The sequence below is a fragment of the Rhinolophus sinicus genome, linkage group LG02 (assembly GCF_036562045.2).
Source record: "Rhinolophus sinicus isolate RSC01 linkage group LG02, ASM3656204v1, whole genome shotgun sequence".
Classification (NCBI taxonomy): Eukaryota; Metazoa; Chordata; class Mammalia; order Chiroptera; family Rhinolophidae; genus Rhinolophus; species Rhinolophus sinicus.
The window spans coordinates 78,695,947-78,719,164 of NC_133752.1; the positions used below are offsets into that span (position 1 = coordinate 78,695,947).

Below are 23,218 nucleotides of genomic sequence, written 5' to 3' on the forward strand. Positions count from 1 at the left end.
TTTTCTGATTCTCAAAGTCGTGGCCATTCATTTAGAAAAGGTAGAAAAGATAGAAAAGCACAAAAACTTAATAACCCCACCACCCAGGGATTATAATTGCAAACTTTTTCTTATGACCTTCTGATATTTCTCTGTAAGTGGGTAAACGTACTTTCAAAACTCAGGACAATAATACACATAATACTTTATATTCTGTTTTATTCACCTAATGATACATAACGAACCCAGGGGAAATTATTCTTCTAATTAGATTTTGAATGTTTGCATATTATTTCATTTTATGGTTGTATTATATCCCCTACTTATGGGTATTTATAGTGTTTTAATTTTTTCTATGTTATAAATAAAGTTAGGATAATATCATTGTGCATATATTTTACACACATTTGATTGTCTTCTTGGCACATATTCTTACAAGTGGAGTTTTGGTCAGAAGGTCTGAAAATACTAAAAGCTTTTAATATATATTTCCAACTTTCTAGCTTATATTCAAACGAGAGGTAACTGATGTTTAAAATAGAATGTGTGCTGACAAATTCACGTAAGCACTTACAGCAGTTTTTTTCATCCATGTTATCAGGACAGTCTGGGAACCCATCACAGATGAATGTGTATTTCAAACACTGTTTATTGGATGGACATTCCCAAAGATCTCTCTCTTTACAGCCTGGAGACAGAAGAAAAGGTCATTTGCAATAGCTGTGGAGGTGAAAATAAAGATGAATTTGATCAAGCAATGTAGAAAAATTATAACATAAAGCATGATTTTTCTTAAAGAGTTTTGACTCCTGTATATTATGAAAAACATAATTTAAGTAGAAATGCTTGATAATCTCTGTACTGCAATATAAATAGTATAGCTCTCCTAAGAAAAGATCGAAAGTGACAGATGGGAAATGGGAAACAAAAATGAATAAGCAATTGTACATTAACATTCATCTTTAGCTGTTCCTTTTGCTCTCTGAGTCAATTTGCCAACACATAAGACTCCTCGATAAAATGATGAGTTATGCTTTTAAGCAAATATGCCAAAACCTAGTGATTTCCAAGCATATTATCTAAAAATTTCAGTCAACAAATGCAAAGCCATTGGAGAGTTTAGCAAAAGAGGCTCCTTCCATGCTAAACATCCACAAAACTAGTTTAAGAGACAGACACGAAAGCCATTCCTTTAGTTACGTAGCCAGAGATGTAAGGTTAGAAACTATCAATTAACACGGAAATGAACACAATTTGCACCAGATCGAGACTCTAAACTTGAACTGTAATTGGCTTATAAAGTACAAGCATTTGCGATGAACTGGCTGAATGCCATTTGAATCAAATGCAATGTGTTGCATGTCTGCTAACATGTGCCAAAAATCTAACATGTTTTCGTCCTCCTGTTGGATCCATGGCCCTCACCAGGCTGTGAGGTGCGTGATGTGATGGAAGACACCACATGGCATTCATCTTTGGGCACCCTTCACCCCTGCTGCCTAGAACCGCGGCTCGCCCTTGGCAGGCCCTCAACACATGTGTATTGTAAATGGAACTTTATTTCATGTAAGGGACAAAAAGTCTCTCTCATTCCCAGGAAAAGATCATTTAGTTCAAGGGGAGTGAAATGCAAAACAGTGATCCAATAAGGAGTTTCTTTAAAAATTGCTCATTCTCGTATGACCTAGTACAAATAATTCAGTGAAATTTCATAGATGATTCACTCAGGTTTCTTGGAATCCATTAAAAGAAAAAAAATCTGCTTTTTTCAAAATTCTTATTAAAAACAGTTATCCAAATAAGTCACTAAAAGAGAAATTTTTACTATGAGCTCCAGTTATATTTAAAGTGTTTCGCCATTCAAACTATAAGAAATAAATAGTGAGAGCCCTTTACCAGCTACACATTTGGAATGGTCTTAGGCCCAGGGTCATCTGCTTTTGGAAGTCCTGGGGATATTATTTGGAGTTTTCGGCTAGCAGAGGCTACAGACATCACCTAGAATGAGGATACAGACATCACATGGAATGTTCTGACAATGATAGTCCCTGAAGTCCCTGGAGATCTGAGAAGGAGCCTGAATTCTTCCCTCCATGGTCCAGCTCCCGCCACAGGGCACATATGCCCATTCCACCAGAGAGCGAGGGAAATCCAGAAAGAGGTCTCAACATCCCCCAGTGCCCGCCCAGCTCTGGGGGCTGCTTCTGTCATCACAAACCCCACCACGTGCCTGTAGAGGATGAGAGAAAACAGCACGAGTCTTTCTGACGATTCACAGACAGGGTACCCTTCCTTAGAGTACACAGAAGAACTTGGACCTTTGGAATGAGCTGAAGAAAGACCACGAAAGTAGATCCTCTGAGCCCTGCATCCTCATGAATAATAATGACAATAAGAAGAGACAGCACTTATTACCCACTATAAACCCACATTCTAGCTATGAATTTTAATTCTTGCAACACCACAATGTCAGTATACAATCGCCATTTTACAAATGAGGAAACTGAGATTTAGAGAAAATAATAAATTGCTCCAAATCCAGCCTTGTTGAGAAAGATTCATCAGGGATCGATGTGCGAGTCTTTAGTCGCAGCCCTCCCTAAAACGAGACTAGGCATTATGCATAAGGGGACGCAGTGCGGGAAGCACAGTTGTAGAGTCTGACGCATGCATTTGAATCCTAGCTCCAATCTCACCAGCTGTATGACATTGAATGTGTTCCTTAACTTCTCAGAACCTCAGTTTCATATCTTTAAAATAGTGATAATAATGCCCACTACACAGGGTTGCTACAAAGTTTAAATGAGTACTCTATAAGCATTCATTTACTCTTCTGTATCTTCTCTTTTCTAATAAAAGTTCGTGTGGCCTGATACCTTCTTCTGTGTGGACTTATGGTAAGCACAAATGAAGTAGGATGAAAAGGTCAAGCCATTAGTCACACAGAAGACAGTATTATTTTGTGATGAAACCACCCTCTCTTTAAAGTGACATGTGTTGGTGTAATTATGTTTTAAATGTATGTTTTAAAAGGAAAAGGGTATGACTCCATTAAAAATTAAAAGTAGGTATGGATGGGATGGGCTGTTTAATGCAGCGGTATGTTACAAAACCAAAGAATGGTTAATGTCAGAATAACAAGCCTCCCAGCACAGAGATAATGACAGTGATCGCTCATTCAGAAAGTCTGAGCAGTCCCGAGTCACCTCCCCTTTCAGTGCCATCTCACGTCATCCTCTTCAACACGTGCTGGCCTAGTACCTATAAAGATGCAGGATGAAGGAATACAAGGGGCTTTAAACTGTAGGCGGGGGGCCCCTCAGTGATTGTGATACTGGAGATAGGGACATGCACCCCCAAACAAGTGCCACCTTCAGAACAAGGCGCCTCCCTGCTGCTCGTGTTCGCTATGCAAAGCAGACTTTACCCAGCTTGTGCTGTGGACAGGACATGCCAGACTGCTCTTGTCTGCCATAAAGAAGACCTTGGTCTGTCAGAGACAAGAACAAGTCAGACAGAATTCCTAACCTCAAGGGAGACCTCTGGGGTGACCTTAGAGGGATCGCTTCCTGAATTTCTTAGCACCATGGCAGGTGGGCTCTTGGTTATTGCTTTCTAAGGACTGAATAAGGCATGTTATAAGCATTCCAAGCTGTGGAGGATAAAGTGGGTATTCTCTGCATTTTACAGGTGAGGTAACTGAGGCCCAGAGAAGTTAAGTGAGTGGCCAAAAGTCACACAGCCTCTAGGTGCTGAGTCAGGATTTAAATCCAAATCTAAGTCTATGCAGAGCACTCTGCCATTCAAGGCTGTCTGCCCAAGACACCAAATAAGATAGCGAAGAGTTAACCAAATAGCAAAATATCTAAAGGGAAGGAGAACATCTCCCCCTTAACATGGAAAAATTAAACCCCACTCTGTGATCAGAGATCAGTCCTGAAGAGTCATCCTGAAAGCACATTTGTGGGTATGCCACATGACATGGACACAATGATTCTCACTCTGTCTTCTGCTAGTCACAGAGCAAGAAGCCAATGTCTTTTACAAGCAAAAAAGACCAAGAGATATAAAGGCGTGGAGATAAGCTATTTGGAGTGCTAAAAACAAACAAACAAACACAAAACAGTTAAGCTCTTCTTTGTGAGACGTTACACAAATACTATTAAAAAGTCCAAACAGGGGCCGGCCCGGTGGCTCAGGCGGTTAGAGCTCCATGCTCCTAATTCCCAAGGCTGCCGGTTCGATTCCCACATGGGCCAGTGGGCTCTCAACCACAAGGTTGCCAGTTCAATTCCTCGAGTCCCGCAAGGGATGGTGGGCAGCGCCCCCTGCAACTAAGGTTGAACACGGCACCTTGAGCTGAGCTGCCGCTGAGCTCCCGGATGGCTCAGTTGGTTGGAATGCATCTTCTCAACCACAAGGTTGCTGGTTCAACTCCCCCAAGGGATGGTGGGCTGTGCCCCCTGCAACTAGAAAATGACAACTGGACCTGGAGCTGAGCTGCGCCCTCCACAACTAAGACTGAAAGGACAACAACTTGAAGCTGAACGGCACCCTCAACTAAGATAGAAAGGACAACAACTTGAAGCTGAACGGCACCCTCCACAACTAAGATTGAAAGGACAACAACTTGACTTGGAAAAAAAAAGAAAAGTCCTGGAAGTACACACTGTTCCCCAATAAAGTCCTGTTCCCCTTCCCCAATAAAAAAAAAATATTTAAAAATAAATAAACAAAAGTCCAAACAGACTGAAAAAAAGTCTTTTGGAAAACTTTTAAAATCAGTCTATAAAACCCACAAATATCATAGCCAGAGGTTTTCAACACAGCCTACAAGAATTTTGACTCCAAGAAAAAAGTTCAGGTTATATTTAAAAATTTTATTTTATTTGAGTCCAGGAGGTGACCAAGGGTAGATGACAAAATGATTTTGAATCATTTGAAGATAAACAAAAGCACTTAATGATACTCAGGCATTGGTATTGTTGCCGATATTCCTCCCTATGGTGTAGACCCTTTTTTATAGAATAGTGATCAATTAGTAATTGTGATGCTGTATTCATGTGATAAAGGGTTTTATTTCTACAGTATATATATATATATATATATATATATATATATATATATATATATATATATATATAAAAGCTGTTTTATCTACATTCTCATTTAATTGCCCCATTGAGAAGACTTGCTGCTCAGATCACAACCCAGGCACCACCTTGCTCCCGCTGGTAGCTCAGCCAAATTGTGGTCAAGGTTTAGCAAGACGGTTAGCAAGAGGTGTAGCAATCTCATAAATTCTAATCTATAGCATGAAAGAAAAGCTCAGAAATACAATTTGATTATTATTTTCTGTAGCTCTCCTTCCTTTTATGTCATTCTAGTTCATTTCTTTGCCCCAATCTTTGCCCTTTTCTCCATTGCTTAGATACCAATGCTTTGAAATATTACATTGAAAATCAACTTGTTTCATCAAGTTGCTAGTTTTACAGACACCTCCATCTATATAATATACGTTCAGTGAATAACCATCCACCTTCAAGACAATGAAGGGCTTTTGTACTGACACAATGCTGAGTCTACAAACCACTCCCATTTTTTAGGTTTCCCTCCCATGAAGCAATTCAGGAATGATGTGTTCAGATTTGCATCATTCTTCCAAACACTTGCTGAAAACACTTCTAATACTAACAGTGTTTTCAATTGTTGTTTACATTAACAATTATAGAATCAAAACAACTTCAACAACAAAATTTTACAAGAGACTTCAGAACATTGTCCATTGCTAAATTCTAATGCATATATTTTAAAAGTATATTTGTTAATGGTATGCTTTGGCCACCATGTTTTCTTGCTGCAGACGTACCAAGAGATACAAGGCAGATTTCTAAAACATCAATTATTTTATAACTAAATCAAATAAGTCTTGCTTCCAGGGGAAAATGCAATGTTGTTAGAAGTTCTGGGAAAAACTGAAGATGTGTGAGAGTGAATAGTTAATTGTCACATTATTGAGTAAAGCCCAAACATTTGTCTTCAACTCCACAATGGACAGAATAAATCAGAAAGACATGAAGATTACGGTGAAACCCAGCTTCACTGGAACAGGTATTTTCATTACTAGATGCTATGCCCATGCAGGTCCATGAAAATAGAGACAAACTAAGCAAGCAGGCAAAATGAGAACTGGATGGTTTCCCAATAGTACTCCTGTAAGCCTTCCTCCACATAACTTCTTTATTTGATTTTGAGTGTCATGTCCACTCAGAGCATCAGACATGCCTATTCAAATGTATGCCTGCCTCCCAAAAGGAAATGTATGTAAATTTTCTATTATCAGTAGCTTTGGAAAAGGTAATGAGAGTTTTCTCATAAGGTAATGCTGCTGGAGCAATTAATATAACTCCAAATGTATCTATTTCCTACCCATTTTTAACTTTCTTTAACTCGAACTCTCAGGAGTGCCATCAATATTTTGAGAGTGTGCTAGGGATTAGACAATTTATTCTATGATTCTGGTATGCCTTTGATTGCGTAATTAAAGTATGGATGAAAACTCATTACTTAATGAGAAACCTGATATTTTAGGGTCATTTAAACCCTATAGTGTTATGAATTTCATTTTTGCAGAATATAGTCTAGAACTCAGAACTTTTAGTCTTGGTAAACCTCTTTTTTCTTTCAAACTAAGCTTCCATATTTCTCAAATATTTAGTCTCCTACTGCAAATTTAGGTCTAGCCATCCCAATAGAGTACCATGTAACCTCTTTGAATCATCTAAAATAATCCACTTAAAACTGCATCTCAGAATACCATGCATAACCCATCAAAGTCATAGTTTAGCAAACAAATCCAATATATTCTCAATAAATCACTTATATAAGAGATATTCAATGAATTTTTATTTATTTCTCTATATAAAGACCACAAACAAGCCAACAATAGTAGCTTCTCAAAACATTGAATGTTCCTAACAAAATTATCCCTGGTCATTACCCATCACTCTGACAGCTCTAATTTGCTAGAAGATGCACTTGTCCATATTTATAGCAGCTGACAGGATTCCAGTTGATTGCTTGTGACATTTTGTCTAGACCAGAAGGGCAATGTTTACTATGGAAAATTCATTTTGAAGAGAAAGGTAATATATCTTACCTAAAAGGCCAAAAGGATAAAATGATTTCAAAGATGGTTTGCCTTATGTGCTTTCAATGGCAGAAAGTATCAATATTTTTTAAGCAGAAAAAACACAAAATAATCATAACCAAACTTTTCTTTGGATAGCCCTTCAATCATTTTGATATTGTTTAGTAAAGAGCATTGTCGTTTTCTATGCCCAGACACATTCTGAGTTTACAAATACAAAGGTTTGCAGGGAAATGAAATGGAAATTAGCTCCACTTAAATTACTATTGGCATTTCTGGCCTTTCTACTGGTGATTTTGGAGCTTAACGGCAGAAACGTCAGGCAGAATTTTATCCTTTACCAACAGAGACAAAATCAGAGAGGGCATGAAAATAAGTCCCAATTAAATTTGAACATTGGAATCTGAACTCTGTGTGTATCTAGATGCCTATCTAACAACATGGGAATCATATGCAAACACACTATTATTCTGACTTCAAAATAGAATACAGCTGCTTTATAATATCTAATAATAAAAACAATTCCTTACATCAGTGAAGTGTTCTCTTTTTAAAAAGGGTTTGCACATCTATCATCAAGGTTATAAACAGAAATATAATATAGAGAAAGTCCATAGAGTTCACAGGAAAAACGTCAATCATGCCTTGCCATTTGATAATTTAAGAAAATATATTAGCATTCAATTCTAATCACTACTTACGACGATCAGTGAATAGTTGACATTTTTTTAACACAGTCTCTTATCTTAACCAGTTATTAGTGTACATTCAAGAAAAGTGCCATCTCGTATACACACCACAGTTTTCTTCGTCACTGTCATCGTCACAGTCAGGCTGGCCATCACATCTTCTGGAAGCCAGAACACACCGTCCTGAGCCACACTTGAAGTGACTAGGTGAACATTCTGTTTAAAAACAATGGGCCACATTACTGTCAATAGACAGAAAACCCAGAACCATCATCTATTTATGTGTGGGATGTGGTCGAGAAGCTACTACTGAGGGTAAGGATGGTCCACTGCCAAGCTGAAACAGCCAAAATTAACACGGCTTTCTTCTACCTGCTTATCAGCGTCTTCCTCCTTCATCCGTGGCATCATCTCTCCAGATCAGCTGTTCAGTGTCTTTACACTTTCCAGGAATTAACTGTCTTCCTGAATGGACACCCTAACAATGGCCAGAGCCTAAAATGTCCTGTGGAGTGAATGCTTCTAACTACCCAGCTGCCCTTCACGTATCAAAATTGTTTCCCATCCTAATCTCTCCACCAGGGAGACAGGTGTCCGATTTTATTTCTCTACCTGAAGATCCTGTATTGCCATGATACCTGACTGCTTTGCATGTGAAGGACCACGGTCTGATCATTATCGTCAGGACGCCTAGAATAAAAGCAGGATCCATACACAATGGGCTCTGTGAGTTAACTGTGGTTAAAATGAATACCTGGAATATTAAGTTCATCTCTGCAGTTTATTTTTAAAACGAAGACAGTGTCTAACAAACAGATGAGCACCAAATTCTTCAAAGCAATCAAGCTCTTAGATTCACTCACCTATCTAGCCTGATTGGAAATTACATAGAGAACAGCAAAAATATATCAAAAAAGGGAGCTGATATATTCATCCATGTTAGAGACCCCACTGAAATTAATTTAAAAATGAACCTTCCACATCTTCATCAGGCATCAGGCAGGTTTGATTGTCTGAATTTTCCTCTGGAAACTGATTGCAATATGTGTCTTCGGGCCACTGTAGGCCCACGATCCCAAGCACAGACTCGCAGTGCTCTTTGGCGTGCTCACACAGTGCCCTAAAAGAGAAAGATAAAACATTAGAAGCAGAAATCGCTACATCTGAGACATACCTATGTTAGGAACCTATGTAGGCTTTTAATACTGTGTGGGTGGGCGTGTGGCTATGGTGTGTGTATTTGGGGTGTGAGTATGTATGTGCGTGTTAACCAAAATATATAGATACATAATAGGTACCTGGGACACCCAAACAAGTAATATCTCTACAAAGGGAATACGTTCCATCAACATACTACCATCGACAGAAACTTCATTGCAGAAATATAGATTTTGTTTTGTTTTGTTTTCTATTGAAATACATTTGACATGCAATACTGTGTAAATTTAAGGCATAAAACATGTTGATTTGATATGTTTATATGCTGTAATAAGATTGCTGTTGTAGTTCTAATTAGTAGAGTACCTCTATCAAAATGCAAAATTATCATTTCTTTTTTTGTGGTTAGAAGAATTAAGATCTAGACTCTTAGTAAGTTTGATGGCTATGACACAATATTGTTGTCTGTATTCACTACACTGTGCATTAGATCTCCAGGACACATATGTCTTCTCGTTGCAAGCTTGTCCCCTAAACTATATCCAGGACACAGATTGCCTTCTGTACTTTGTCCTTCGCATTTTCTCTTTTGTTTTTTCAGACAGACATATTCTCCAACATTTTCATTCCAAGCAGGGAAGACCCCAGCATCAATTTGGATAGTCTGCCACCAACGGTCGTGGAATCTCTAGGACACCCTCAGCCTCGGAGTTCTCTCCCTCCGCTGACCAGCCATGTGAGCCATTTCATGTGCCAACCTGGCTTACCTAAGGCATCCATTGCCTCTATTCCTTCAACTTAGACCAACATTGTTGAAAAGCTTGGTACTTCTCCCAAACCCATCTATGTTAAGCTCAACATGATTAGAATAAAGTTTGTTTTTGTTTTTAAAGAAAAGATATACGTGCTAGGTACTTTCATGTGTGTTCTCATTTGTACCCAGAATATTTGTAAATGGAGGTATCAGCATGTCTCATGGAAGATGTCTTTACTTCCTAAGGGAAAAAAACCAAAACCAAACAAGGTGTTGCCTATATATTACCAAGAAATTAGTTAAATAGTTTTTTTTTTTAAAGTAGGCATAACCAAAGTAAGTTCTTAGGCAAATTTCTTAATGCCTTTCAAACACATTCTTATATCTCAAAAGTTTTGAACTTTAAACTGTAAGTTAATTTCAACAAGGTAGGGAATGGTTACCAATTGAATGGCGAAGTTTCAGAGAAAGCTCTGTGTAGATTTAAGTCTGTATCAGGCAGGGCATAACTCAGTGCTGGTTTAGCCTAGGAATTTGGAGAGATGATAAAGCCATGGCATTCCCATATAAGTTTTGCAAAAATGTAGAGCTCAACAGTGTTCAGTCATTTTCTGTTTAGCTGAATAATTTTGTTGCAGATTTATAAAAAATGTATATAACTCAGTTGCTGCGTATATTTTAAATTAACCGTATAAAACTGAATTTATGTGAAAGATTGTATAGTGCCTGATTCTACCACTTCTTACATTTCTTCTATAAAATGGAAATAATATAACATGCAGGGGCTCTATTCTTACCAGACTGTGGGGTGCTCAGCCCTAGACAGCGGCCCTGATGGTGGGGACTCCCTCAAAAGGTAATTTTGAGGGTGAGATGGCTGAAGTACTTTAAAGTATTTAGCACATAGTAAGGGCTTGATAATGGTAGATTTTTTATAACTTAAAGACTCATTTTAAGATCAATTAACAGGCTTGACAAAAGCAACTATGTATTGCTTTATGACCATATCATTATATTATTCTCATCATAATATTAAAAACATTCCTTATAAATAAATATCAAAATGTTTAATTCATTTTGATAGCCACTGAAAATGAAAGATGTATGTGTATGTGTAAATCTAAGAAACGGAACTAAAGTATCTAAAAGAAGTTCACCAATATGTTGACTGAAAGATGTTTCAGTCTCAGTTTAGGCATTTTAATATGAAATTTAAGCCCTGAAATGATAAATTGTATGTGAATATAAATTTGTTTCAGAGAATACTGCATTAGGGAAATTTTTATATACATACAAAAAGAAAGTCAGATATAAGAATTTGTTAATTATTATCAAAATCAATTATTTGCTATCATTGACCTTAGCAATAGTGGAATAACTTTTTAACATAAAATTGATAGATGTTTTATTAGTAATACTTTAAAAGGCATTTAACAGAAATTTTCAGAACTATATTTGCACAGGCCAACATTAAGTTTTACTCTATTTGTATAAATTGCTCAGTTCCCCAAGTCATTTTGAAATTTTATTGTTTCCTGTTCCAACTCTATAGGTGCCCTTACCTTGTCATCCATTTGAGATTCGGTATACAATTTATTGTTTTCCCATCTGTCCTCTATATTGATATTATTGCTTTTTCTTAAAACTCTAAGTGACTTCTGATCCCAACATATGGTTTCCATAGTTACCAGTCGCATGTAGACAAGCACATCTGTAGATTCACCCCTTGATGTAAAACAGCCCTGGGAGAGCAGCGGCCCACCTCCAAGACAGCCATCTTGTATATGCACGTCCTCTGACACATGGCATAAGAGGGACCAAACTGTCACGAAGGAGTTGTGTTCCTGTCCTATCATCAGAGCTACTGTTTATTCAGGGACCAAATAATCAATTGGAAGAACCCAAATTTATTCACATTCATTTAATCTCACAACAACCAATACTATTCTGATTTTAGAGGTAAAGGAACTGAGGCTGGGAGAGACTGAGGAATCTGTCTCAGGCTATCCAGCAAGTAGAGAAGAGCCAGAGCTCGAATCAGACAGTGGACTCCATGGCGATGCTCTTAACCCGTAGGATATCATTCATATCTTAAATCAAGCTGCACCCTTGAAATGCAGGCAGAATTTCATTCAAGCAGGTAGAAAATCGTCAGCAATATCCAATCCCTGTCCAGCCTGGGAGGCTTGTGTCATGTCTCCTTCAAGCAACTTCTTGTGTAATGTCTCCAACTTTTGAGTGCTGTCAGAAGGCAGCATTTTAATCACATCAGTGTTGCCAGAAAAAGAGGTAATAACTATACTCCTTCTTCTGTTAACTCACATTTTAAAAAACACTTCTTGATCAACCAAAATGACACACATGTCACTTTATTTGATTAAAATACATGAATTATTATCAAAGACAGTTCCTACCATCCTTGTTTAGTATGTACTTCAGCAATGAATTCTCACTCAAGTAGTCATGTTAGAATTCCTCCTTTTTTGCCTTTTAAATAGGAAATCTGTTAAATACAGAGAGCTTCTTAGCAAACTATGCACTTTGTCTAAAGTCAAACTAAGTCTTCATTCCTTTGGGTCTCTCTGAGGGAAAGAGGATGCTTAGGGGCACCCCATCATATTACCTGCAAGGGGGGATACGTTGGCTTGTATTCACGTCACACTTGGGTACCAAGATGGTGCAAGCAAAGAACATGAGGTATTTGTAACAGTTGGTTTGAACAAGTGCAGGGAAAAGAGAGGACTCCCAGCTGATGGATGCTTCCTTTTGAGTCCTGTGGCCAAGGTAATTCGGATAATTTGTATGGTTGTAGGGCAAATTCATGCAGAGTTCCAATGTAATTGGTTCACATTGACCTAACAAGAAAACACACATACAGACACACATATGTATTAATTTCGCATATGAAACAATGTCTTAAAACCTTATAAAATTGAACTCTATTGTATCCTTTCTCTTTAAAGTGGCTAAGGCTAGAATGCAAGCAGTATATAACATTGTTATCAAAAGATAAATAATTTAGTTAATAAAGTGCTAAACGAGGATTTATTTCTGTATATGTGGTTGCTAGCACAGTACCCAGTACTCATGTCTTACAAAGTCTTTCTAATTTTTTCCTCAGCTCAACTAATCTGAAAGTGATTCTCTTTTATGATTCTTCTCACCCACTTAATTTGTTTTCTTCTTCTGATGTACTCATTACTTCTAAACTAGTACATTCTCCATAATCTTCATAGCCATTAAAAAAATGAATTTGGCTAAGTAGGCAATTACATGATTTTTTTTTCTACATTTTATTCTGGATCAATGGATTTAAATATAAGTTTACAAGATGTCAGGGCCAGAGGAGGCTGAGATCGGTTAGTTATCCATTGCCAATCAGATAAAATCCTAACCCATTAGGTTGGCATCCAGTGATGTTTCACAGTCCAATTACACCCTAAGTTTCCAGCCTCATTGCCTGTGACTATCCCACCAGCAGAATTTCCTTGGCAACACCAGATATTTTAAGAATGCATGCTTGGGCAACAAGATGGCTCAGTTGGTTAGAGCACGAGCTCTGAACAACAAGGTTGCTGGTTCGATTCCCACATGGGCCAGTGAGCTGCACCCTCCACAACTAGATTGAAGACAATGAGCTGCCACTGAGTTTCCAGAGGGGTGGCTGGATGGCTCAGTTGGTTAGAGTGCAAGCTCTCAACAACAAGGTTGCCAGTTCAATTCCTGCATGGGATGGTGGGCTGTGCCCCCTGAACTAAAGATTGAAGACAGCAACTGGACTTAGAGCTGAGCTGCGCCCTCCACAACTAGATTGAAGGACAACGACTTGGAGCTGATGGGCCCTGGAGAAACACACTGTTCTCCAATATTCCCCAATAAAATTTATATATGTGTATATATATAAAGAATCATGTTTTTGTGGGCACTTTTATTTCCTCTCTTACCCCGTTCTTTTCTTCACATACTTGTAATCACCCCTCAAGTGCAGTCATGGTTCTAGCTGCCAGGTGCATATAGTACCCACTTCCTGGAATGATCCTTTCCCATCTCCCCACCAAGCTAACTCCCCCTTGGCTTATAGGACTTAGCATGAACACCTCTTCCAAGAAGTCTTCTGCCCTACCACTCTCCTCGACCTACTCCCAGTATGAGTTTCTTTTGAGTGCCATCGCATCTTAGGCATGTTTCTGCCATACAATCATTACCCCTGCTGTATTCTTTACTTACTTGCCTCCCTCACACAATTTGGAGATTTTTGAGAAATGAGACTATAGTTTTTGATCTCAAAGTCAGCACCTAGGACAGTGCCAGAATGAAGGAAGGAAAGGAGGGGGAGAAAAAATGTCAGGAACTATCCGAGGCACTGAAAATATAAAAATAATAATAAAAAAAACATAGATAGTCCCTGCCACTGAGTCACTCCACAATCTCCACAGGAAGAAAGACAAGTTCTGATAGCTATAGTAGAACTCACGTGAACAGGCTAGAATAGTGGCATTGGACAAATGGTAGGAGCCCAGCGGGACAGAAGGAAGCCTTCCAAGGATCAGTGGGGTTTGGGCAGGTTTAGGGCAATGCGGTAGAAAGGCCCCCTGTTCCCTCTCTGTCTGGTAGACGTGCCACATTCCTGGAGATGAGAGAGGTAATCGAGCAAGAATCTTCATAGAATCAGCCCAGGCTGCCTGAATACTCCATCCTTTATTAAGAGTTCTTATTCAAATTACATTTAATTATTTGACTAAGAAGTGGTATGTATGCCAACAGATTAGCAATAGGAAGTGGGGTGAAATATTAAAACAGCTCTAGGACTACTTCTCAATTTAAAGACTCTGAGGGCTTCACAGAGATTAAGTGGATAAAGAGGGTGACTTTGGCCAGATGGAAAGTGCTATGGACAAAGTGTAATAAAACTCGCAGTTTACTGGGGAAGACATAACACTATAAAGTTGGCACAACCTTGAAGATGAGTACAGGGTGGAGAGAAGAAAAAGCAAGGAGGTATGGATTTGGTTCAGTTTGTCATTACCTTTGATTTGTGCAAGAGGAGGAATATTTACATATTTTGATTACAAATTATTTTTTTAATGTATGATCTTCTTAACAATAAAAAGAACACAAAGATGCATAAAGAAAAAGTTCATCATCTCCCTAGTCTCCATTCTCTCACGTTCACTCAAAGCCAGCAGATGGGTTGAATGCTTCCATTTCACTGCTCATCTCTATATTTACAAGCATTTACACACATAGTCAGATTTGTGTGTTTGTTTTTGCCAAAGTAGAATTGTACTGCTATTCTTCAACTTTTTGTTGCTTAATTATTTATCATGACCATTTTCCAAGTCAGTAAATACAGTTCGACTGTATTTTTCCTAATTTTTAAAATATACTTATACTTTTACAAAAATGGGATCATTCATGAAGATTTTCAGTGCAGTCTTTTTTTCCTTACATATGTCTTTCCTTTCTCTGTCTTCCTCTACCAACCTACCAAGTTTTAACTTTTTATCGGTATATTTCACTTAGTTGATTAATAGAAATATCACATGGATGATTTTTCTCTCTTTTATGTGTGGAGAACTTATTGTTTTTGATTTAGGATAAGATACAATGTTTAAGTGTTTCAGAGACAAGGGAGAGGAAAGGATTAAGTTTGATCATATATTATTCTGGAGCTTTTTATTGAATGTGGTAAGGTTGATTGAATCTTGTGTTTTATTCATTCATAAGGCATTCTTCACAGACTGCTAAGCAAGAGAAACTCTCATGATGTCTGTCAACCTCAAATTCTATGATTTATGACATCAATAAGCTTTTTTTATCTTAAGTGTGAGAGACTCACTCACTAGCCTGATTTACAATAGCCACTAGAGGGCGATCGCGTCACAAACATTTGAGGATATTCAAATGCCACAGGACTGTTTTCTTTTTTTTTCTTCTTTTTAAAATTAGTTTCAGGCGTAGAAAACAATATAATAGACATTTCACCCCTCCCCCAATCAACTACCCCTCTGACATCGTATATCGCTGTTACAATTCCGCTGACTCTATTCCCTACAGGACTGTTTTCAATGGGAGTTTCACGCAGTGCCTAGCACAGTATCCTGAACCTAGATGAAATTTAATAAATACCTGTTGAAAAAACAATGATCCTGGTGGAGTCTCAATGATATCTCACCTTCCAAAGTCTGAAACAAGAGCTGTTAAGCTCAACCTAAAGATAGCATTGTTAACTAAATGATGTTACATCCATGCCATGAAGCAATGACTCTGAAGCTACTGGAAACCACATATTAAATGATAGTCACTTACATGAGAAAATGTCACTTTTCAATATCCATTGGCATATATAATATTCCAAGATTCATCTTGCCTCAAACTCTAAATCTCTCTTGATCATTATTTTTTATTGAGATCTAATTGACAAGCATTAGTAGTGAATATACAACATAATGATTCAATATATATACATTATTATTTTTAATAGTTTGATGAGCTATTATAAGATGACCACCCTTGTAACTTCCACCCACGTCAAGAAATTGAACTTTGCCAGGCATTCCAGATGGCCATTCATATACCCTGCCTCTTATATCAACCGTGCCCTTTCCCCCCAAAGTAACTACTGAGTTTCAGTGTTATCACTTCCTTGCTCTTCATTATAGTTTTATTAACTAAGTGTGCATCACCCCTAGATGTTATAGTGTAGGTTCGTCCATTAAAATTTTTGTTTTGTTTTGTCTTTTAAGTGTCATAATATCTGAGTTCCCCATCTATCCTTTTATTTTTCCTTGTAGTTTAACTATTGAAGAACTCAAGGATTTGACCTGTAGAATGTGCCAGGTTTTGCTACTTGCACACTCTTGGTTGAGATCCAGAGGGTGGATCAGGTTTCATCCCTTTGGCAAAACTAGAGGCGCTGCAGTGTTCTTTCATCAGAAGACACCCTGCATTTATTTCTCTCTTTTTGTGATGCCCACAACTGTATAAGCTCAACGCCTTGACCCATTCATCCATTGTGTTACCAAATAGTAATAATATTCTAATTCACTTATTTTTCACTTATTAATGGGGAATGCTCTTACGAAAAGATCATTCCTCTCATCTACTATTTGTCCCCAAGGACTGAAGTCCTTAACTATTATGGTGTCTGTCTTTTTTTTACCACATCCAATACACTTGTTCCTCCCAAATAGAGATTGCAAAGACAGGGAAGGACATTGATAAACCATGGCAGATTATTCGCACAGCAAAGCTGTTCATTTCTTCCTCAGTGTTGGAGAAAAAAAATGGATGAGTAAACACGTAGAACTAAAGGTTGATGGAGCACCATGGGAAACTTGGGAGAGCAAGAAATCATATGTAGCCTCATAAAGCCGTGGTGATCAAGGGCCTGAGAGGTGGGGAGAGACAAATGCCCCGGAGCTGCTCTTTCAGCCAGGTTCCCCTAGCTGTCTGGATTGCACACTACACGGCCAAAATGATGAATTAGTCTCTTCCCAGCAGAAGGAAGGATGTGTCTGCATTGTGCCTCTGAGCAGGGAACAAAGATATTAGAAAATTCTGGACTATGAGTGGATGTGGTGATACTGTGATACTTCAAAGCCTAAAAGTACATAGTATCATCAGAGACGTGGCTTTTAGGAATGTTTTAAATTGTAGGCCTTTCTGGGAATCTGAGATACGCCCTGCACCTTCTCCATCGAGAAATGGAAAACTATGAAGACTTTTTCACAGCCAATCAGGACTGTCACATTCTCGTGCAATCCAGTCATGAACAGGTTACTAAAGCAATTATTCTCAACCTTGGCTACACATTGGAGTCACCTGGGACCACTGGGAAGCTAGGTAATATTTTATGGGATGGCAAAAACCAGTATCTTCAGGGACTAGAATCCCAGTAACTTCAGTGAGACACTGACTCCTACAGGCAGAATATCCACATTCTCCAAATTCATGTTCTCCTGTAGCAAGAACCAAAGAGAGAGAGACTGCTGTGCAGTTGTGCCTCGGAATCTAGGTAATAATAGAGTCTCTAGTGGTAAAGATCTTCAAATAGTCACATTTTCAAGGTACACGAAGACTTTTCTGAGAGGGGATGCTACCTTTCTATCTTTACAGAAAAATAAGCACACACGTCCCATTTTGAAGCTCTTTGAAAAATAAGGAATAACATCTTTATTCTCAATTGGAAGTCAGCATACGAGTTCAGACAATTACATTTGTGAACTTGTTGCAATGATGTTGCTAACCGTTTTTGATATCAGAGAGATTTTTCATTATGAAATTGTAACAACTGGACAAACAGTTAACCAAGTTTACTATTTGGAAGTGCTGAAAAGGCTGCATGAAAAAGTTAGATGACCTGAACTTTTCGCCAACAAGTCATGGCTCTTGCATCACAACAATGCACCGGCTCGCACGGAAATGTCTGTGAGGGAGTTTTTAGCCAGTAATCAAATCACTGTATTGGAACACCCTCCTTACTCACCTGGTCTGGCCCCCAATGACTTCTTTCTTAATGCAAAGATAAAGGAAATATTGAAAGGAAGACATTTTGATGACATTCAGGACATCAAGGATAATATGATGACAGCTCTGATGGCCATTCCAGAAAAAGAGTTCCAAAGTTGCTTTGAACGGTGGACTAGATGCTGGTGTTGGTGCATAGCTTCCCAAGGGGAGTACTTCGAAGGTGACCATAGTGACATTCGGCAATGAGGCAAGTAGCACTTTTTCTAGGATGAGTTCGCAAACTTAATTGTCAGACCGTCGTACATTGACCCAAAAAGGTCACTGAGTAAAACCAGGGACCCCAAACTTTAGCAAACCCAAGGACCCAAACGTTTCAGCCTTTCAACCTCCTGGCTTCCAGCAACCTTCGACTGAGAGGCTGTGTTAAGAAGTCACACTTTCATGCCGACTGAAAGCTGACAGATCTGCTTCTAAATTTCAAGCTGACGGTGAGGTCAAAAATTAATTATGAAAGTGAAAGAAGTGAGTAGAATATGAAAACAGAGAGCAGGAGTAAGAAATCATCACTAGAAATCAGAGTCTTTGGGACCCTTCGGATTCATTTTCAATTTTCCAGGAGCATCTACACAACCCTCTGTTATGCGTGCCCGTTCTATCTTCCCCTAGTAATTCCTCCTCCTGGGATCCAGTGATAGAGAGCCTCCGGTTTACACCATTTGGAGCTGTTACCTTGTCACCAACACACCTTAACATAATGGCTTCAAGGTCATTATATATCAGCAAAGTTCCTGGAAAGGTGAAAATAAAGTTCATGAAATAACAGAGAGCCAAAGTTTTGTGTAGCTATTTAGATGAACTTCATATTTGCTTCTTGCATAAAGTTTCCATTTTTGAAGCTGTGCTTTAAAAAGGAAGAAAGATAACATCTGCCAGCAGATGGAGCCAAGAAAATAATATATAGGAGCTGATGTTGAGTTGAAAGTAATGGTAATGATATCAAGCAATGCGGATTTATAGCCCATTCACAATGACACATTTGTTTCTGATTTCAGTTAATTAAGACCATTTTGTTTATTTTCTGCTACTACATGCAACCTTTAAGAAAGAAAAAGCAAATACACATATATATTTTGGAGAGACTCCAGGCTTCAGCATTTTAATGTCAATGCAAAAGGAAAAAGCTGAATGCATATCCTGACACAAGGGGTGCATTTGTCAGCTGCTGTACTTACTACAGTTATTCAGACTGTTGCTGGGGTCACAAAGAGAGCTACCACCACATGAATCAAGGCAGGAATTATAGAGGCATCTCTGGTCGCCTTCTTGACATGGAGTCCGACCTACAGAGGAGGGAAAGGCACATTCGTTTTCATCATCTGTAAATTCCTTACCCTAGAATCGAAAGGATGGAGATTGTCTGGTGGAGTTGAGGAATGACACAACTTTAATTTCTTTCCAATTTCGCCACAGATACTGACCACGTAGTGAATAGGTACTTTCTGGATTAATTTTCCTGGCAACTAAATACAACAAGTTATTCCAAAAGGATTCTGTAATCAGGAAGGAATGAGGCAACAAACCTATCCTAAAGAAAAAGGTTATTTTGCTCTCAAAGGAAAAAAAGATCGTGTTTTATATTTACATGGGTGCATATGCTTGATTACAAAATAAAATTTAAGTAATTCGAGGGAGAGGCCTATAAAAAATCCTGAAATTTTGAATATTAAATGATACTATTTGAAAAAACTCATTTGCTCCTGACACTAGTCTTCTCTCTAAAAGAAAATACTTTCCCTAATAATAACTGGTTCATCAAGACCAACAATACAATAAAGGTACTTTATCATGGTGCAGATGTTATCCATATTTTCTGTATGTCCTTGGAAAGTATCATTGGCCTAGCTGTGATGACCTGAGAATTGGGTTTCTTGTTTCTAAATGAACGACCACAATAATGTCAGCCTAATGGCTTTTCCTTAAGGTGTGTAGAGAGGAAACTGCTTTTCCCATTGATTTCCTGCTCATTTGTAGATTAAAGGGGTAAGGTAATAAATTGCTGCCCCTTCTCTTTCTAGCTCTCCTCCATTACACTCAATTACTTTCAGACACATCACCTGGAATCCAGAAAATCTTGCGAGGCATTTTTAAGTGTAAATGATAGTAAGTGTATACAGACAATCGTTCTTATTTATAATTCTAAGATAATGTTTATTACACTGGACTCTTTCTCCTTTCCAGTACCATTAATGTACAATATATCATAGTATTGCAGAAAAGAGATGTCACTGCTTTTTTTGTTTTTTGTTTGTTTGTTTGTTTTTTGATCAGCAGAGTCAAACCTTTTGGACAAGGTAAGCCAGGCTAATTTCTATGAGTTTAGTCTCTTAAAGAAATTTAATTAAAACACACATTCATTATTTTAGGACATCTTAAGTGCCTGCTATGTGACAAGCTTATGTGACAAGGTAGGCACTGAACATTAAGAGAAAAAATAGAAGATAGTTTATGCTCTAATTAGGGATAGCATCATGAACAGAAACTTACGATGCTGTGTGATCATGGCTTTGCTGGAAGCTTCAGGTTGGTGCAAAAGTAATTGCAGTTTAAAAGGTTAAAAATAATTGCCAAAACCACAGTGACTTTTGCACTAACCTAATACATACAAGGAGCAATAGAAGCAAACCAGGGCAATAAGGGGAAAGCTTCTCAAAGGAGTTTTTCAGGCCTATGGGGTAAATTGGGATAAGAGGGAAGGATGTGTTTCCCAGGCAGACAGCAGAATATGCAAAGGCCTGGGGTGGGAAAGTGCAGAGTCGGAGTCAGTGGAGCTGAAGGGAAACTAGACCAGAAGGCAGAGAGCGGAACCTGAGGGTTGCAAAGGCCTAAATTCCCAATAGGACCCAAAGCCGTGGGAGGAGTGTTCCCTGCTTCCCTCCCCAGCCTTGTGTAGCAGAACCAGCCTGCAATCACTTGCTGACCATCGTTCTGTGGTAACATGCTCTGCTTCACTCTCAGCTCTCTAACGCAACGGCCTTCTCCCAGTCCCCCAAACATATGCTGCTTCTTCCTTCCTGGGAATCTTGGGCCAAGTGGCTGCCTGTGTCTGAAATGCTTTCTCCAGTCCCACTCTCTTTTGCTAACCCCACGCGTTCTTCAGATCTTAGCTCTGGAAGATTCCCTGAGGCCCTTTGGCAGAGTATGCATACTATATATGGTCTCCTAGCACCCTGACTTCTCCCCGTGGTCTGTGTGGCTTCGTGGTAAGATACGGAGGTGCGTAATTATTTGTATCATGCCTATCTCCCGCAGGAGGCTGCAAGCTCCATGAGCTGTTTTGCTTGTCTCCAAATTCCCAGCAGTGGATCACATATTAGCACCACAATATACATTTATTAAGTTGAATTCATTAAATAATATTAAGATGCTAAAATTTTACTTTTCGACCCATTTTATCATGTGACTTTCTTACGTCTCGCATCTGTAAGGAAATAATTTACAGATCCTGTCATTGCATAATAAAGAATCCAAACTTATTTCAAACAGAGTTGAATTATGTAGGAAGAAAGAACAATTTAGTCCACAGAGAGGTTCTTGGTTGATTTACACACAACTCATGCCTAGAAAAGGATTTCCTTCTGAATTTTAAAATTGGTAAAATGAAGCACTGCTTACCTATTTTTTAATGTTATAAATCTGTGATTAAAAAGCTCTCACTTTAGGTCTGGAATGCTTTCTCACTAAAGCTATTCTAATGATTAATATTCATTATGATAAAACTAATTTAGCTACAGGTGACCAATCTCATTAGCTGGTTATAAATGTACAGAGCCCAAGATGTACAGGCCCTTTAACATAAAGGCCATATAATAATAGCAAACATTTATTTAGTTGTCACCAAGTGTCAACTCTATGAAGTAGTTATCATTATTCTGAATTTTCAGACACAGAAACTGAGACATATAGGGTTAAGTAACTGGCCTACAATCAACCAGATAGTAGCTAACAGAACTGGGGCTGCAACACCTATATTCTTAAAAACTAGGCTATGATGGTAAGGGGCAAAGTCACTTATATGCAAATGTAGTGATTTTTCAGTCTAGGAATATTCTTACTAGCCCTGTATTGAGAGACACTTCTACACAAACTAGGGCTTAAAACAATCAGCATGGAACTTTTTTTCCTGACAAAAATAATCACATTTTAAAAACCAATTTATTTGATTCACTTTTTCTCTTTGAGTTTCACAAATGGATATCAGACGCTTTTTAAAGTGTATGAAAGTATATTGCTTGGTAATGTGAGGCATTAAACTGCTTTTCTGAACATGGTTATTTTAGGAAGCTATTACATTTAATTTCAGAAGCCAATTCCTTCTAATTGGAATCTAATCTAATGTAATCAAATACTATATACTGAACTTTTTATCATGGAGTTGCCTTTCCGCATCAGGCAGTTAACTGAATCTTCCCATGCTGTTTAAGTTTTTAACCTCTACTCTCCACCCTTGGGAGTGATTTTTCAGTATAAGTTTCTTGAGAATTATAGTTATGACAAGACAGAGTTTTCTGGCTGACCACTGCTGTGAAGACCACTGCGTTAGGTAATCTGTCTGGAATTATTCATGTAGGAATCCTATTTAAGCATTAGGTAACATCCAACTTTTTGCTTCGTCCCCAAGGAAAGGTCCATCGATAAGGAATGTTTCAGAAGCTGTTGCATACACTTACCCTCACTGCAGTTCTGCTCGTCACTTCCATCCTTACAGTCCTCTTCTCCATCACACTGGAAAGTGCCGGGGATGCACTGTCCATTTCTGCATTCCACCAGACCCTGGCTGTGACAGGCTAGTAAAAAAAGCAAGAATAATTTTCACATTATTTATTAGTACTTCTTTCAGTCTGCAGAGCAAATAAATGGTTCCTGTTTATCTGACATCACCAAGAAATGACGTGTTCTGAATATCTGAATGTTCTGCATAAAGGAATGAATGTGGCATTAATTTTTAAAATTCCAAGT

The 23,218-nt window shown here is 38.3% G+C and overlaps 1 protein-coding gene across 3 annotated transcripts in view; it reads right to left on the minus strand.

The window, feature by feature from the left end:
• Positions 1–23,218, minus strand: part of CORIN (corin, serine peptidase) — a 201,080-nt gene that overhangs the window by 36,705 nt on the left and 141,157 nt on the right. For all 3 annotated transcript variants that reach the window (XM_019741053.2, XM_074324644.1, XM_019741052.2), the window contains 6 exons: positions 22,930–23,046; positions 19,435–19,542; positions 12,354–12,585; positions 8,793–8,938; positions 7,927–8,034; positions 554–667 (listed from right to left, as the gene is read on the minus strand). In XM_019741053.2, the coding sequence (XP_019596612.2) occupies positions 554–667; positions 7,927–8,034; positions 8,793–8,938; positions 12,354–12,585; positions 19,435–19,542; positions 22,930–23,046 (825 nt within the window). The remainder of the gene's footprint in view (positions 1–553; positions 668–7,926; positions 8,035–8,792; positions 8,939–12,353; positions 12,586–19,434; positions 19,543–22,929; positions 23,047–23,218) is intronic.